The 15,568-nt window shown below is 42.7% G+C and overlaps 8 protein-coding genes across 9 annotated transcripts; 5 read left to right on the top strand and 3 right to left on the bottom strand.

Moving 5' to 3' along the window:
- The first annotated feature begins 254 nt into the window (after positions 1-254).
- Positions 255-2,094, top strand: BCIN_10g00290 (hypothetical protein). Its single transcript, XM_024695379.1, has 2 exons — positions 255-1,440; positions 1,520-2,094. Exons 1-2 carry the CDS (start codon positions 519-521, stop codon positions 1,759-1,761), a joined length of 1,164 nt encoding a protein of 387 aa, XP_024551173.1. The 5' UTR covers positions 255-518; the 3' UTR covers positions 1,762-2,094.
- A 561-nt stretch (positions 2,095-2,655) lies between these two features.
- Positions 2,656-4,211, top strand: BCIN_10g00280 (hypothetical protein). Its single transcript, XM_001554126.2, has one exon. The coding sequence runs from the start codon at positions 2,807-2,809 to the stop codon at positions 4,028-4,030; it is 1,224 nt and encodes a 407-aa protein (XP_001554176.1). The 5' UTR covers positions 2,656-2,806; the 3' UTR covers positions 4,031-4,211.
- A 453-nt stretch (positions 4,212-4,664) lies between these two features.
- Positions 4,665-8,643, bottom strand: Bctaf5. The gene is made up of 5 exons (XM_024695378.1): positions 8,389-8,643; positions 8,216-8,333; positions 6,935-7,120; positions 6,072-6,877; positions 4,665-6,022 (listed from the first exon to the last, which is right to left on the bottom strand). The coding sequence occupies exons 2-5, from the start codon at positions 8,330-8,332 to the stop codon at positions 4,963-4,965; spliced, it is 2,169 nt and encodes a 722-aa protein (XP_024551172.1). The 5' UTR covers position 8,333; positions 8,389-8,643; the 3' UTR covers positions 4,665-4,962.
- Positions 8,644-8,695: 52 nt separating this feature from the next.
- Positions 8,696-9,718, top strand: BCIN_10g00260 (hypothetical protein). Its single transcript, XM_001554123.2, has 2 exons — positions 8,696-9,020; positions 9,073-9,718. The coding sequence occupies exons 1-2, from the start codon at positions 8,931-8,933 to the stop codon at positions 9,559-9,561; spliced, it is 579 nt and encodes a 192-aa protein (XP_001554173.1). The 5' UTR covers positions 8,696-8,930; the 3' UTR covers positions 9,562-9,718.
- A 102-nt stretch (positions 9,719-9,820) lies between these two features.
- Positions 9,821-12,246, top strand: Bcvps5. The gene is made up of 6 exons (XM_024695377.1): positions 9,821-10,108; positions 10,170-10,235; positions 10,287-10,783; positions 10,836-11,216; positions 11,265-11,867; positions 11,918-12,246. Exons 1-6 carry the CDS (start codon positions 10,072-10,074, stop codon positions 12,092-12,094), a joined length of 1,761 nt encoding a protein of 586 aa, XP_024551171.1. The 5' UTR covers positions 9,821-10,071; the 3' UTR covers positions 12,095-12,246.
- On the bottom strand, positions 12,237-13,206 carry BCIN_10g00240 (hypothetical protein). The gene has a single exon (XM_001554121.2). It carries the CDS (start codon positions 13,009-13,011, stop codon positions 12,490-12,492), a length of 522 nt encoding a protein of 173 aa, XP_001554171.1. The 5' UTR covers positions 13,012-13,206; the 3' UTR covers positions 12,237-12,489.
- A 74-nt stretch (positions 13,207-13,280) lies between these two features.
- On the top strand, positions 13,281-14,613 carry BCIN_10g00230 (hypothetical protein). The gene is made up of 2 exons (XM_001554120.2): positions 13,281-13,476; positions 13,551-14,613. The coding sequence occupies exons 1-2, from the start codon at positions 13,362-13,364 to the stop codon at positions 14,408-14,410; spliced, it is 975 nt and encodes a 324-aa protein (XP_001554170.1). The 5' UTR covers positions 13,281-13,361; the 3' UTR covers positions 14,411-14,613.
- A 27-nt stretch (positions 14,614-14,640) lies between these two features.
- Positions 14,641-15,350, bottom strand: BCIN_10g00220 (hypothetical protein). Of its 2 annotated transcripts, XM_024695376.1 has the most exons (4): positions 15,102-15,350; positions 14,824-15,026; positions 14,743-14,772; positions 14,641-14,687 (listed from the first exon to the last, which is right to left on the bottom strand). In XM_024695376.1, exons 1-2 carry the CDS (start codon positions 15,274-15,276, stop codon positions 14,833-14,835), a joined length of 369 nt encoding a protein of 122 aa, XP_024551169.1. In that variant the 5' UTR covers positions 15,277-15,350; the 3' UTR covers positions 14,641-14,687; positions 14,743-14,772; positions 14,824-14,832. The 2 variants fall into 2 exon arrangements, with proteins under 2 accessions (XP_024551169.1, XP_024551170.1); XM_024695375.1 differs by having other exon boundaries at positions 14,824-15,350.
- Positions 15,351-15,568: the final 218 nt, after the last annotated feature.

Here is a 15,568-nt window from a genome sequence, read left to right as displayed (position 1 = left end):
AATATCGAATCGAATAGAGAATATGGAAAGGAACGTCTGTCAATTGACTTTCGGGACGGCACGGTTAGTTGATTATTGGGCAAATGGAAACCATTTGTGTATGGCGAGAATATCTGCTAGGTATGTATTATGTGTAGGCGAGGAAAGTACGAGGGGTGAAGTTGCACGATCTGAGTAAACGATATGTACCTTGATGGATGGCAAAAGGAAAGTTGGGGCAATGAGGAGAGGGTATAAAGTGTACGAAATTCCTTGATCTAAGGTCTTGGATTTTTGTTCTTCTCTTCATCACACACACCTTGAGCTTTTACTTCCTTTGCTACGAGCCTTGCTTAAAGTACAATACCTTGCAACACAATCCATTCGCTGTTTACAATTCAATTGAATTTCATTTTATTACAAACTCTCATCCAGTTCAATTCAATTCGATTCGATTCAATACAATTTCTTGAGTGATCAATCTCGCACCTCTCACATTTAGTTATAACCAACTATCTCACACATATCCAACCGCAACAATGCATCACAAGCTTCTTCTCACAATCTCTCTCCTCCCCACTCTCTATGCAGCTCCTGCTCCCATCCCAGACGTAGCAAACGATGATCACTCACCTTACTACTCTCCGTCCTCTGTCTCTGTTCCTTCTCTTCCTGCCCCATCCGTCCCATCGGTCCCTGTTTCTGGCGGTAGTACTGACAGTAGTGACCCACTTGGAATAAATGGTATTTTAGGTGGTCTCCTTGGTGGTCTCGGTCTTGGTGGTGGTGGAGGAACTGCTCCAGTTGCAAGTATCCCAGCTTTGCCCGCTCCGAGTGTGCCGGTTTTGCCCACAAGTCACTATTATCCTACACCTGTTCCTCAGGTTTCGGCTACTTTGCCTGTAGGTGGAGGAGGCCCAGTTGTTTCTGCTACGATTCCTATCGGTGGCGGCGGTGTTTCAATTGGTGGTGGTGCATCGGCTTCTGCTACTATTCCTATTGTATCTGCTACTCTTCCAGCTGTTGGTGGTGGCTCAGGATCGAGTGTGGGATATAACGGTGGTAGTGCTAGTGAAAGCAGTGGAAGTGGACCCGGCATATCTGTTTCGGTACCTATTCCAACTGGTGGTATTTCAGTCGGCGTTGGAACTTCAGATGCAGTCACTGCTACACTTCCTGGTTCTACTATCGCTATAACACAACCTGGTGGACCAATTATCACTTCTGACCCTGCATCGAGTGGTTGTCTGGCTAAGGATCTATCGACATATTCACTTGTGATTGCTTCTACTATTCCTGAGACAACAACTACCATCTCGCATTTTACTGTCCCAGTTGTTCAAACAATCTCCACAAATTATGTGCAGGTCATTTATTCGACAGTTACTATTCCAACTACAGTGTTGAAGACGAGTCAAAGCACTGGAACTACAACTATTGTTGCTACTTCTATCGTTACCAGTGAGCTATACCCCTTCTTGTTTTCTCATTCAATGCCATTAATTTGCCATTGAAAAAATGGACTAACATATCACGATAGGCCTTCAAACCTCTCTTACAGCCATCTGTCAAGGTGGTGATTTCCCTGCAGCCCCTACTGGTTCTGGTTCTCCACCAAGTGGATCTAGTGCCAATGGTGCTGCAAGCTCAAGTGCACCAGGTGCTACCATCAGCGTTGGACTTCCAAGTGGTGGGAATGGGGGAAGTAGTGGATCTGGAACTCCAACAGGAGGAAGCGGAAATGGATATGGAAATAATGGTGGATATTACTCCAAAGTCTGATTTGCCTGACCGATGGGTTAGTTTGATGGGCTAGATTGAATTGTATGAGAAGGAATATTATAGGTATGGGTTTAAATTGCTTCTAATTTTGGTGGAGATAGTTATGATTCATAGATTGTGGTTGATATCTTGGGAAAATGTGGTGGTGGGAGAGGGATAAGGATAGCTTGATCCTACATGGCTATGAATTGAGGAGCTCTAGATGTTAGGACTCAACTGGCGAAGATATGGTTGTGTGTGAATGAAATGAGTGGGATTTTTCTTCTGATGATAGATAGTATAGTTTCATTGATTCAAATTGAGATTAATCACCTCGTATGATTTTGAGATTCATGACTTGCTTAAGGTCCGTGAATGATATCTTGTAGAATTGAGTTAAAGATTGAGCTGTAAATCTTGGACTTAGAAAATTTGGTTTGAGTTTGCGTCTCGTACCATGGATAAAGGAAGTGCGAGGATGAAGCGAGGATGGTATGTATATAAAAGAAATGTGAATCTTTCCTCAAAGTCTCCCTACTAAACAAATACGGTCGTCATGGTGATTCGAATTTGGACTCTTAATACGGGTGGATACGGCTACTTTAATTCATTGCTTAGTCTCTGTCGGAGTTTGTCTTGGGTTTGCAGAGAGGAAAGGGGACTGATTTGATGTGTACGGTTCGGTTACGGTCATAATTACGGTTTACGGGATTGAGGGCTGGATTCAGGCTGTGAGGAGGGCGTCGTTATGTGGAATTGTACGGTGTTAAAGGGGGTTAAGAAATAGAGAGGTGTTGTGTGTGAGATACGGTGTTTACGGCGAACTGAACGTACGAATGAATTGAGCATACTGAGAGAAATACGGCAGTATGATGCTATCATAGTATAATAGACAATTATATTCCCATCCCTCATGTTTCCATATAAACCCGCCTTCCCACGAATCAACTCTCGATATCTTTCATAGACATTCTTGACTTAGATCTCCTCGACTTAAACCTCCTCGACACAGATCCGAAGATCTCAAACCAAAAACTTCATTACCAAGTAAATGCTCCACCTCAAAATGACGACCACGAGATCAGGATTAAATTCTGCGTCGAATGTAAAGCAGAAGCTTAACACGAAGCAAAAGCGAAAGACCAAAGCAAAGACAACCCCAACGAGAAAAAATGCACAATCTACCCCGGAAAACACAAAATCGGCCTCGAAAACAATGATCACTCGGAGTTCAGAAAGAATTGCAGATGCACGTCTGAAGATGAAGATTGCCAAAGCTAGCCCGAAGAATACACCATCGTCTTCGAGAACAATGGTCACGAGGAGCTCAGGGATAAATGTACATACAAGCCTGGAGAATGTACAACCGGCTTTGAAGCGAATGCGCGCTCGGAGCTCAAAGATAAATGTAGATGCGAGCCCGGAGATTTTGAATTCGAAGATACATATTGAGGCTTCCACTCCGAGTGTTGATGCGAGAGTGATAATTGTGATCCGGGATTCGGATTCGGATGCTGATGACGATGACGATGATGATGATGATGATGATGACGACGGAGATGGAGTTGAGGATGGGAATGAAGTTGGAGATGAGAATGAAGTTGAAGATGGGAATGAAGTTGGAGATAAAGTTGGAGATGGTTTTGATGATGAAGTTGATGAGGATGAAGTTGATGAGGACGAAGTTGATGAGGACGAAGTTGATGAGGACGAAGTTGATGAGGACGAAGCTGATGAAGCTGGAGAGGGAGTTGGTCGAGATAACGTTGGAGATGCGGATGCGAATGCGAATGCGAATGCAACCCCAATGTTTATTCCAATGCATATTGTCGAGCTAGATACAACTTCAAATATGGATTTGATACCCAGTATGACCGCTGATTGGGATTCTCCAAATCTAGGATATCTGATGGAAATGGGTTCAGAAGCAGAGCCAGAACCAGAACTAGCTTTGGGATTAGATCCAGGATTAGAATATCACGGCACTGGAGATGATTATCTTTTATCCCCTGATTTGCTCCTAGATATGGGTATGGATGTGGATATGGGCATGGATGTGGGCATGGACGTGGATATGGATATGGATACAGATATGAATACCAACATAGATGTATACGCAGAAATCAACACAAGTCCATCGCATACCTCCTGGCAAGGAATGTATATGAATCCACCTCTGACACCGGAAGAGAGGGGTTGGAACTTTTCGGATGTGGGAATAGAGGAGATTGATGGGTTGTTTGAGGAGATGGAGTGGGGGCCGAGAGGAGTTGCGGATGTTGATATGTAGATGGGGGAGGAGGTGAGAGGTGAGAGGAGGTATGGAAGAACGAAAGGAACATCCACAGACACAGACACCAACACAGGCACCCAAACAAAAACAGGAAACGAAAAATAGAGGAAAGGTAGAAGGGAAAAAGAAAGAAAGTCGGGGAAAGCGCTTGAGAATCAGAGAGAAGGATTGAGAGTCATGATGAACTTTCAGATTATGATATAGGAAATTGTCGGAATCATCATTCATGAGATGTGAATTCGCTGCAATGAGATGGGGATGCGATATGATGTAATATAAGGGGAGGGTAGAAAATATTTATGAATAAAATCAAGTAAAATCAATGCATCTATATCTATGTGACTTTACTCGATGTGATGTATTCATAGCCAAGTTTGGTGTTTGTGTCTATCCAACTACTCAATAAAGGAGACGAGGTCTCCCTCTTATTCTCATGGTATGCATGACACTAATACTAGGCTGTGTAACTAGAAATACATCATGTTCATCAGAATACTATACCTCAAACCAATTTCGTGTAATCACTAAAAATTGTACAAGGTAATGATATACTTGTGACATAATTCAGAGTAAAATGCAATATGAAATCGAGGAAAAGAAAACTAGCATCGATTCCTTGAATCGATAACCATGAACCTCGCAGTATTTCATCATATCACCATCAGCAAACCATCAAATTAAACCATGTGCATAAATTTTCGAGGAAAACTCAAAGATTTAGAAACCCAACTAATGACTATTACCATAAAACCTGGTATTATACGCCATTTTCTGTACCAATCAACTTCCACTCCACTCCACTCCAATCCATCCAAAGAAACTCGAATGAAATCTCAATTACAATTTGATAGAAACTTTTATCGTAAATCGTGCATCTCGCAATCAAAAAGATCTAAGCCTCCACGAATATAACCATCTACTCAATACCCTTAAGGCAAATAACATCCTCCAGCCATAACCAAATTCATTCTTGTAAACATGACCTTGTAAACTGGTGATCTCTTGGTAGGGAATGCAACGATTTGATCTGGAGTAATCATTGTTTCCTTACCCTTCTTCTTGGAAGAACCAGTGGTAGGATTAGCTTGAGCACCTGTGATGGCACCCGTAACACGAGTTGCATCAGCTTGTCCACCAGTACCAATGACTTCACCATCATTGTTCTTGTATGGATCAGAAGGAACTTCGATATCCCATAAACGAACAGTACCATCAGCTCCACCTGAACACAAAACTGTAGACTCAACACTGAATGATAAAGACCAAATTCCACCCTTTCCATGACCTCTGCAACGTTTAATTTGTGTTCCCTTTGCAAGATCCCAAAGAATAATACTACCACCACAATCTGCAGATGCTAGAATCTTCCCATTAGGAGCACATTGAAGAGCACTAATGGTGTCGGTATGACCAGTGAAAACACGAACGCAATCACCAGTTGTAAAAGACCACATGCGAACAGTCTTATCAGCTTGATCACTTGCCGAGAAAACATATGCTCCGTTTGGATGCCAAGCAATTTGATTGACATTGGAATCATGACCAATGAACATTCGAAGGTATGAAATATGGTCTTGTCCCCAAATACGAACGGATCGATCATGACCGCAAGTCAAGAAGTAATGACCAAATGGTCCCCACTTTACATTCCATACTGGACCTTCATGACCTTTGTATACGACAAGGCAGGCCCATGCTTCGAGAGACCAAAGACGAATTGTTCTATCCGAAGATGATGAGAGAAGTAATTTGGGAGCAGTAGCTGTATCACTTTCATCTGCACCTCGAATCGAAGGAGAGAATGATACGGCATAAACAGGTGCGGAATGACCAATTAGACGACGAGAGTTCGATGGTGGTGGATCATTTGGACCTGATTTGGTTTCACTTGGCAATGGGTCGCCATGTAAATGCCAAACACGAATGTAAGATTCTTCCGTTCCAACAGCAACCAAATTATTGTCATCAGAAAATTCGATACAGTTGATTCTACCAACAAGTTAGTATTCTGGTGGAAGGTTGTTGGAAAATAACTTACGTATCAAGAGTATTGTGGAAGGTAAACATGCAAATAGAGACTGCAGGACCAACCCCACCATTACGGCTTTCAATCTTGAATCTATCTCGATGTTCCTTGATCTTTTGAACTTCCATGGTTACATCTCGAGCACGAGAAGGAGGGTAAGGGATTTCATTGCGGCCAGGTCCTTCAACACCTTCCTCACGCTTGATACTTTGATCAAACAATTCAACCAACGATGGTTTGCCAAGCTCGGGGGGGTTCTTACTATCTTCTTCATCAAGATCTGCACGAACATCTGCAGCTAATTCATCCTCCAATGCCATCGGTCCCAATAGTAACTTGGCATTATTATCTTGAATATCTTTGTTCGTAACTCCGGTAAAGGCTCCAGGGATTCCTTCTTGAAGGTCAGACTCTTCCGGCTCAACACCATGTGCTTGATTGATGATAGCTTCGAAACTAAACTGATCAATGGGTCCTCTCTTCGTTTCACGAATTTCGCAATATGTCTGCAACAAATAAATGATAACAGATCCACCTTGTTTACTGTTCGATTCGAGGTGAGTTATGAGGTTGAAGTAAACGTGAGTATTGAGAGGGATTCGGTATTTCGAGGATAAATAAAGCTTAGTGATTGTGTTATCGTTGATTTGTTGAGGCAAACTGATTGTATCAAATGTGGTGAGTTCATCAGCATGGACTTGTTGGAATTGATCTTTGAATTCTTTCAAAAAGTCTTTTCCATCAGCTGTATAATTATTTGTGATAAGCTCAATGAAGGAATAAACAAAAATAGGCCAAAGGAGTCTGCGCAGCTCAAACTGTTGCCAAGGTAATTAGAAATGTTAACTTTCAATACTGAAATGATTCTTGCTTACCTTGTATATATCCAAGTTTGATTCGATCCAATTACTCAATAATCGGAAACCCTTTGCATACTTTGCTGTACCAAGGTCTTCGGCACGTTCTTGAATTGGTTTTCCATCTCTATCAAGGTTGGAAGATTCAGATCGTAGCATCTGCTCAGTTCGATTGTAACCTTTTTTGACGAGGTACTCGATAACCTTGGCATCCGCATTAGTAATCACTTGCGCAAAATCACGAGCTGACGAGGGCGAAGGAACAAGAGGATAGGGAGAGCCATAAGAGCGCACAGAGTTTGGAGAGTGTGGCAGGTATGATGGAGGTGGAACACCAGGATAAGGTGGAAATGGGGGACGAGGAGCACCAGGTCTTGGAATACCATTATTTGAAGAACCAGAAAGCACTGCAACCTGGGGTTGAATGGTTCCAGGACGTGGATTACCTGCTGGTAACGAATTTGAAGTGGAAGGACGTGAAAAGGAAGGACGTCGTGGGATTTGCCCAAGTGGCCCAGACATGATGACAAGAAATTGCTGCAAGAATTTTGTGACAAGACTATGGAATTGGTTTGTGTAAGAAGCCTTTGCCAGAAGAGTAATCAAGTGCTGCAAGACTTGTAGAATGGGAATTGTTTGTGGAAGTGAATAGATAAGATTTTGATTAAAAAGCTGGCTGCTTTCGAGATAGAGATGGGGAGAGGGAAAGCACGGGAAGAAGAACGCTAGGTCGAAAGGGGTATCGGGCCTTGAACAAACAAGCACTGTATTGGATTGAGAGAACTTCAACTGCGAATATATATTTATTCCCCAGATCTCCCCCAAGCAAATAATTTTGCCATGAGGAAGGTCAACCATCAAAGGCATAAACACCATGTTTTGGAAACTACTGTGCCATGGCAATGCACCATGACAATGCATACGGCACAGATGATCATTAAGAACCTTTTGATGTTCCAGCCAGTTCTCGTCTTGAAATAACAAAATACAATCAAGTAAATTGTTTTGCTTCGAGAGGCGGTTCATGGTGTTCAGCCTGACCACGTGACAATTCCTTTATATGGTTGTTTACTCTGCACATTGACCAACTGTACTGTGGCCACCTGCTTCTGCACTAGCAGTATCTTGAGAGAGCATAGTTGTTCTAATGGCAAGCGTCTGGATGAATTTGGGAGGTAAAAGCTCAATGGTATGGGTGATATCGACGGCATTGGGAACAAGAGCCTGCTGGTATTGATGATATTGACGGCAACACTGCGAATATCCATTGGAGTTATATGAAAGGAAGGGACAACTTACGATCTGATTCAAATTTTGTTGAGACATGAGTGAGCCTGATTGAGGGGGACCTTGAGAATTTTGTTGTGTATTTATTCCAGCACTGGGAGGTCCGTTGGGTGGTCCTGAGGTAGACATGCTTATTGAGAGGTTAGAGTCCTTTCGCGTGCGCTTGATTGGGTCTACCTAGTAACCTTATGGCAGGCACCTTCTACTCGGCTACCTGCTTGTCCAATATATCGGCACCGGCGACAGTAATTTCGCTCTATAATCTATCACCTAGATAATACCGTAATACCGCCAATCACTGAGCATCTCCTCAAAACCGACGAAAAGGCTCCCTGAATACTCTCAACTTTACGTCTAGGTGGGCAGGTATGGTTGGTTACGGCTATAGAGAAATTTGGGGGATTATGAAAGAAGAAGAATTAAATGATTTTTTATTGTTCAAGGCTGACTGCCTGGTATTTAGTGAGAGGTTGCTGAAGCCCAACCTTCATCGAACAATTGGAGTGAAGTTTTGACACTAATGCAGCCGATCCGCAGAGCCGCATTATTAAGGCTGTAACCCCAGATAAAGCATCTCCAAGGTTCCAAGCTTAAGGTTTCGGAGTTGAAGCAATCTACATAATCATCCTCGAAGTACATGAATCGAAACCCAAATTCATACCCACTCGACGTACATACCAGAACCCAACAAGCACTCGAGAATTTCGACTTGCGACTCAGGATTATCATGTCTTCTTCACCAGAAGAAAATCAAACCTCAGCATTCCGGCCATTCACAAAAGCCGAGCGTATTCAGCAACTCAATGAAATAGACAAGGTAAGATCTGCAACTTTCGACCCCTTCCGTAACAACATCTAACCATCCGCAGAGTATCTTACAACTTGTTCAAACTGCCGGACAAACCCTTAAGATTCTCACTGCAGCACAAGAACCGGGAGAATCACAATCACCACAAGAAAAACGTCAAGCTTTCGAAGATGCTTCGAATTCTTATCTGAAAACTCTACAATCCGTCGATGTAAGATTGCGAAGGCAAATATTGGGATTGGAGGAAGCAGAAATCATACCGGCAGAGAAGGTGAAGTCGAAGAATAAGGGCAAATCAGTTGCTGAAGTTGTGGAAAGACGATCAGCAGTTCCAGGAAATATGGCAGGAAATATGCCGGCAGATGATATTGTTGTGGAAGGAGGAATGGGAAACCTTGATATTGGTTTCTTGAATAGTCGAAGTGGAAGAGTTGGTAGAGATATGGAGGCAGAATTGTGGGCGAAGAGTAGAAAGTTCCTCGAGGATTTGGACAAGGGCAATTATAATTCACGTCCATTAACTCAAATGAGGGATGAGGTTGAGAAATAAAGAATGGTAGATGTGGAATTGGGGTCATACTCTATAAAGTTGGACCATCTTGTAGGACATGATGATACATTCATAACGGAATGATCTTTTTGCCATTCATAGGCTGAATCTTTAAAGTTTTGGCTATGCCACCTACCTGCAATGATGCACTCACTCATGCTTACCTTGCTTCAAATGTGGTGATGAACGTAGGTTGCTTGAAAAGAGAACAAACTAACCGATAATTACCCGATATCCCAAATTCCTACCCTTTTATCTTGTTCGCAAGATGTTATCAAACTTTTGATGCACCATCTACATATCATACCAACACTAATACTCAAAATTTGTTGAAGAAAGATTGAGAATATCGTACATGAATTATATTGGTTGCTGTCTTGGATAGCTCTGACCCCTGTAACTTACCACGGTACATTCCGACTGTTGTCTGTGCCGCGCGCCGATTAGATATCCATCTTGAATTCATACAAGTATCATCTCAACGTTTCTAAGTGCCCTTAACATTTCGTCATGGATTTGGAAGACGGGGGAGACTCGCCTTGGGGAGGTATGTTTCAACCGACTGAAACGGTCATTCTAGGAGAGATCAGTGTTGACAAGTATATTAGATGTCCCTTCACAAGCTCAATCGACACCAAGCTTACCCAAACCCGAAGAATCCGCTACAGAAGGAGGTCAGTCATCATCGTATTGAAGCAGCGTTCAGATTTAACTTTATCATAAAGAAACCCCCGGATCTGCATCACAAACCCTTGCCCCACCAGCTTCACAAGGCAAAACACATGCAGGACGTACGATACGAACCCCTCGACGCGCTGGAGCACAACCAGTTCGACTTCAAGCTTTAGATGATTCTTTGGGGCCATTGGGACCATTAGGTGACAATGCGCCAACATCGAAAGCCGACGAGCCTCCTGCGCCGCCTCAAAAAGAACAAACTGTTACGCATAATCTGCGACAACCATTAGCTTCAGCGCAAAGCTCTACTATAAGTCGAAGTATGTTGGATTCAGTGGATTTGAGTGAGGATGTTGAATCCAGTACTGGACCTCGCATACCACCTCCTGTTCAGCCATCTCAAATAGGCTCGGTTCGAAGAGAGTCAACGCCTAGTGTGAGCATTGAACAAGCTGCCAAGCCTACTTTCAATATCACAGTCGGTGATCCACACAAAGTTGGGGATTTGACCAGTTCTCATATTGTATACTCGGTTGAAACAAAGGTAGGATATATCAGTTCTAAGATAGTATCCGCATAAACTAAGCATGAATTAGACATCCTCTAAGGCATATCGTCAACCGGAATTTACTGTCACTCGAAGATATAGAGACTTTTTATGGCTTTACAACTCTTTACATGCAAACAACCCCGGTGTTGTTGTGCCACCACCTCCTGAGAAGCAAGCTGTAGGAAGATTCGATACAAATTTTGTTGAATCTAGACGTGCTGCATTGGAAAGAATGCTCAATAAAACCGCTGCTCATCCAACACTTCAACATGATGGGGACTTGAAATTGTTTTTAGAAAGTGAGGCTTTCAATGTCGATGTCAAACATAAAGAACGAAAAGAACCTGGACTTGGTGAAAGCAAAGGCATGTTTAGTGGACTTGGTATTTCTGTTGGTGGAGGAGGGAAATTTGTTGAACATGATGATGTAAGTTTATGGTTATTTCTACACGTTTGAAGTTGCTGACATGATTAGTGGTTCCATGAGCGACGAATTTACCTCGATGCTTTGGAGAATCAACTTAAAGCTTTGTTGAAAGCTATGGATGTTGTGGTTATCCAACGTAAAGGTCTTGCTGAAGCTGCGGGTGATTTCTCTGGTTCCCTTCGAGCACTCTCAGCTGTTGAGCTCTCTACATCATTATCCGGACCTCTTGAAAGTCTTGCGGATTTACAAATCAGAATTAGGGAACTTTATGATCGACAAGCACAACAAGATGTATTGACCTTGGGTATCACAATTGATGAATATGTTCGTTTGATTGGAAGTATCAAGCAAGCATTCGGTTCACGTCAAAAAGCATGGCACTCATGGCATGCAGCAGAAGGTGATTTACAAAAGCGTAAGACTACTCAGGAGAAATTATTACGCCAAGGCAAATCACAACAAGATCGTTTGAATCAAATGCAAGGAGAAGTGGCCGATTCTGAACGTAAAGTTCATCAAGCAAGATTATTGTTCGAGGACATGGGACGTCTTATGAAGTCCGAACTTGATAGATTTGAGCGTGAAAAGGTTGAGGATTTTAAGAGTGCTGTGGAGACATTCTTAGAGAGTGCTGTAGAAGCTCAAAAGGAGGTGAGTTATTGCAATTATGAGACCAAAGACATCATGCTAATGTTCTCAAGCTTATTGAACTTTGGGAAACTTTCCTTATGCAACTTGATGCTGAAGAAGATGAACAATTATTTTATAAGCCCCCCGTGGAACCAGCGGCACGTCCTTCTTCAGAAACTGGAATCTCAGGTGAAACTGCTACAGACTCACAAGCTGCAGCTGTAGCAACCGCTGAAGAAGAAGATTAATGAATGACACAATGATATCACGTTTTTGAAAAGTAATTGAGTGGGGTGAAAAAGATGAAGAGAATATCACAACTGTCAAATCATGAGGTGATTGTGGTATGCTGGTTGTAGTATTTTTGTACATAGAATAATATTTCAATTCTGAACGCCCAATCCTGATCTCTATGCATTTCTTTTTACCTCCTTGGCGATGTATATGTACATGTGTACATGGCAAGATGAGGGATATTCTCTCGTTTATCGTACAATCCAACTTGATGTGTCTGATAATTTCTGAAGTTCTCGAGGGAGAATAACATTTCCCCAACTTCATACCAAGATATTTCCCATCCCAGTCATTATAATAATACCCCTCACTCCACCCCTCACTCAATCCTTCAACTCAACCCTCCTATTTATTTCTTCTCCTTTCCACTCTTCGTCCTAACAGTTCCCTTCATACTAGCACTATCCCTTTGAGCTCCTCCACTAATCAAATCCATCAAACTATCCATTTGATCTACCTTCTTGCTCTCTACACCCTCACCAGCCTTCGCACCCTCTCCATCCTTTGCCAACTTCTCCTCTCCCTCTGCCTTTTCCACTTCTCCATCCCATCCCCTTCCGAACCTTTCTCTGAATGCACTCAAGCGTCCTGCTTCATCATTCTCAACATTCCTTAATGAATCCAAAGAAGGCTGCCATAAAGGATGATTTCGTGTATCTTTTGTACTGCGGTAAATGGGCGCTGGAGATGTGGATCGAGTGAGATAAGTAGAACCGTCGGATAAAGTAACGAGTTGTGTGAAGGTATATGGTCGAATAGGACGTTTAAGGAGGGTGGCGTGTCGAATTTGGTGGGTGAGGGTGGAGTTTATGGGGAGGGTATTGGAGGTAATGGAGGAGGTGCGGCGGAGGGTGAGGGATGGGAGGGACATGATTGCGGCGTAATTGGACGGACGAAGATATGGCGTGGCAGTATTGACGGGATGAAGAAGCGCCTCTTTCTTAAGGTGCCGAGAGATTGAATTGGGTTCGTACAAAATATCGAGTTCCTCGTCAAATGCGACGAGGCTTGCATCTAGAATTGTTTTCTGAGAACTTTTCTACGGTGTTCACGATAGACCAATGACGATATGAATATAATTTTCAGCCTTGTAGAACCTTGTGTGGATTCACAGCGCCTTGCATATCTGAATATATTTTTGACTCAATCAACGACGGAGTCGCATTAAAATTTATATCAGTTGGTTTGGAAAGGGCTACAGTTTTGTAGTATCTAGAAAAAATGATACTTGCCAGGAATTCGCGGAGTTTCCTTTATACAAATCAATCGTCTGTCGTGGGAGGCTTTCATGAATTATTCTGGAGATGGAGTTCATTGGAGAAGACTTCTAAGAAATGTATGCTATTCTTTTCATTTACTTGCAATCACTTGTATGTTTCCCTTACTGATATTCGGTTTTGAATCTTCTAGACCACACTCACTCCTCTCGACACAATTCGTTCTCAAAATGTATTCATCAACAATCGAGAAAACGCAGCAGCTTATCCAAAGCTTCTCCTTCAAAACCAACCAGCGCCATTGAATCAACAAATACACCCATAGATACCCCATTGGAAGCTCTCAGCAACCCCCCAGAACTCAAACAACTCGCCTTAGATGTCCGTCAAGTAATGCGCAATGTACCACATTCTGTCGTGATCCTCACCACTCCAAATCTTAATGCAAACTCCGGAGAACCCTCAATAGCAGCAGCAGCTATGACTTTATCCTCCTTTACTACCCTTACACTCTCACCAGAACCTATCATCACATTCAACATCAAGCGTCCTTCCAGAACACTCGATGCGCTCAAAGCGCTATACCCCGCTGGGTCTGCATCATCATCCGCAAAAGATAACCCCGATAGGTGGTTTCACATCCACATTTTAGAAGCCAACGCATCAGGTGCTCAACTTGCCAATTATTTTTCTCGCGGTGGACCTATGCTTCCTGAGGATCACAAGTTGGTGTATTCTCCCGGTACAGTTTCAGGTGTAACCACTAGAGGTATAAGACAGACCTTTCAATGCGAAATGCTGAGGAATCATGAAAATAGTGGGTTTCTCGATGTTGGGGATCATACGTTGGTTTTTGGGAAGGTGATGAGGATTGGATTTGGGGAGGCAGCGGAAAAAGTGAAGGGGCGGAAAAAGGACTGGAGGGGGTTGTGTTACATGCAGGGGAAATATCAAATTACAACTCCTTTGTTGCATGCTGATAAGAAGAAGGATCAAACTGTACAAGGTAATGGAATTGAAGGTAGAGCAAGTTTGACGGAGAGGAAAATATAGAGTTTGTACTGGACAGAATCTTGGAGAGTCAAGAAAAGAATTTGGTGTCATGAGCACCGGTTCGTGGTATGTATAAAGAATCTCATGTTTTCATTTGTAAAGTTTGCTATCAGGATGAATTGTATTTTATTGTACTATATTTGGTATCTACGCGTCGAAACTCCCGCAAACCCACAATAAAGTACCTAAGTAGGCCATGCCCAAAAGTCATCCATCCATCCATTTAATCGTGCAATCATAAAATTCGTACCGGTTCGTTTACCGCATTGTCGCATGTCTAGTCTGTTTGTTAGATGTCTTTCTGCACCAAATTTGCTAGTAAGAGAACATACCCAAAGCAGCTACTTGTGAATCGGGTTCCTCTTAGTTAATTATTAGCCAAGATCTCTAGTATCAGTACCAATTAAACATACCTTGACCAACTACGCAGCACGTCGATCATTCTGCATTCCCTCCATATCATCTAGCTCGTCTTGAGTTCTAGAAAGCTTGTCTCTGATCGAGCCCCAGTTGGTGTACAAGTTGCGATCCAAATGAGATAATGGGAAGTCAGAGTATTCTGTGCGAACTTCTGGCCATGTACGTCCAACCTTGAAGCGTTGCATTGCCATGGTCCCTATTTAAGTAAATATATGTTAGATTTCTGTGATCAAGTCTTGCACACCTAGGCAAGGAAATATGATCAACTTACATCTGTATTTCTTGGTGTAGACACGCTTCTCTCTGGTGGTGAGTAAATCCATGAGGCTGGGAGGTAGGAAGATGGTTCTTGGAGGTGGAATAGGGAGACCCTTTCTGCGCAATTCGGCACGGCGTTCTGCGGCTCTGGTCTTGTATTTCTTTGGCTTTGCCTTTGTCTTTGCCATGATGAAAGATTTAATGGAAGAAGGAGATGTTGAAAGATGATTGTTTTTTTTTTGGATTGGGTTGGGCAGTCGTCGATGGGTGGGAGGGAGGTGGTTGTTTGGAATTGAAGGTGGGTGGAAAAAAGTTCTGAATGATATGGTTATTAAGCGAACTATCCTCGAGGGACCCTCGAGGGGGAGTTAGCTTGGAAATTTTAGCTTGGGAATTTAGTGTGGGGTGTTTTTTTTGTGGTTATTGTCTGATGTATGGTTTGATGTTCATGTTGGGTCTGAACTATGGAGTATCTCATCT

This window comes from Botrytis cinerea, chromosome 10 (assembly GCF_000143535.2).
Source record: "Botrytis cinerea B05.10 chromosome 10, complete sequence".
Classification (NCBI taxonomy): Eukaryota; Fungi; Ascomycota; class Leotiomycetes; order Helotiales; family Sclerotiniaceae; genus Botrytis; species Botrytis cinerea.
The sequence above is the reverse complement of the archived record's forward strand: the minus strand, read 5'-3'. Positions and strand labels throughout refer to the sequence as shown.

Coding starts and splice junctions, on each gene's coding strand:
- BCIN_10g00230 (XM_001554120.2), top strand. CDS start 13,362: ATGATACTTGCCAGGAATTCGCGGAGTTTCCTTTATACAAATCAATCG. Junction 13,477..13,550: donor GGAGAAGACTTCTAAGAAAT/GTATGCTATTCT, acceptor TGAATCTTCTAG/ACCACACTCACTCCTCTCGA.
- BCIN_10g00290 (XM_024695379.1), top strand. CDS start 519: ATGCATCACAAGCTTCTTCTCACAATCTCTCTCCTCCCCACTCTCTAT. Junction 1,441..1,519: donor TGCTACTTCTATCGTTACCA/GTGAGCTATACC, acceptor ATATCACGATAG/GCCTTCAAACCTCTCTTACA.
- BCIN_10g00220 (XM_024695376.1), bottom strand. CDS start 15,276: ATGGCAAAGACAAAGGCAAAGCCAAAGAAATACAAGACCAGAGCCGCA. Junction 15,027..15,101: donor CTACACCAAGAAATACAGAT/GTAAGTTGATCA, acceptor TTACTTAAATAG/GGACCATGGCAATGCAACGC.
- Bcvps5 (XM_024695377.1), top strand. CDS start 10,072: ATGGATTTGGAAGACGGGGGAGACTCGCCTTGGGGAG. Junction 10,236..10,286: donor AGAATCCGCTACAGAAGGAG/GTCAGTCATCAT, acceptor TTTATCATAAAG/AAACCCCCGGATCTGCATCA. Junction 11,868..11,917: donor CTGTAGAAGCTCAAAAGGAG/GTGAGTTATTGC, acceptor AATGTTCTCAAG/CTTATTGAACTTTGGGAAAC.
- BCIN_10g00260 (XM_001554123.2), top strand. CDS start 8,931: ATGTCTTCTTCACCAGAAGAAAATCAAACCTCAGCATTCCGGCCATTC. Junction 9,021..9,072: donor AACTCAATGAAATAGACAAG/GTAAGATCTGCA, acceptor AACCATCCGCAG/AGTATCTTACAACTTGTTCA.
- BCIN_10g00240 (XM_001554121.2), bottom strand. CDS start 13,011: ATGTCCCTCCCATCCCTCACCCTCCGCCGCACCTCCTCCATTACCTCC.
- Bctaf5 (XM_024695378.1), bottom strand. CDS start 8,332: ATGTCTACCTCAGGACCACCCAACGGACCTCCCAGTGCTGGAATAAAT. Junction 7,121..8,215: donor AACAAAATTTGAATCAGATC/GTAAGTTGTCCC, acceptor GCGGATGCCAAG/GTTATCGAGTACCTCGTCAA. Junction 6,878..6,934: donor CAAACTTGGATATATACAAG/GTAAGCAAGAAT, acceptor CCTTGGCAACAG/TTTGAGCTGCGCAGACTCCT.
- BCIN_10g00280 (XM_001554126.2), top strand. CDS start 2,807: ATGACGACCACGAGATCAGGATTAAATTCTGCGTCGAATGTAAAGCAG.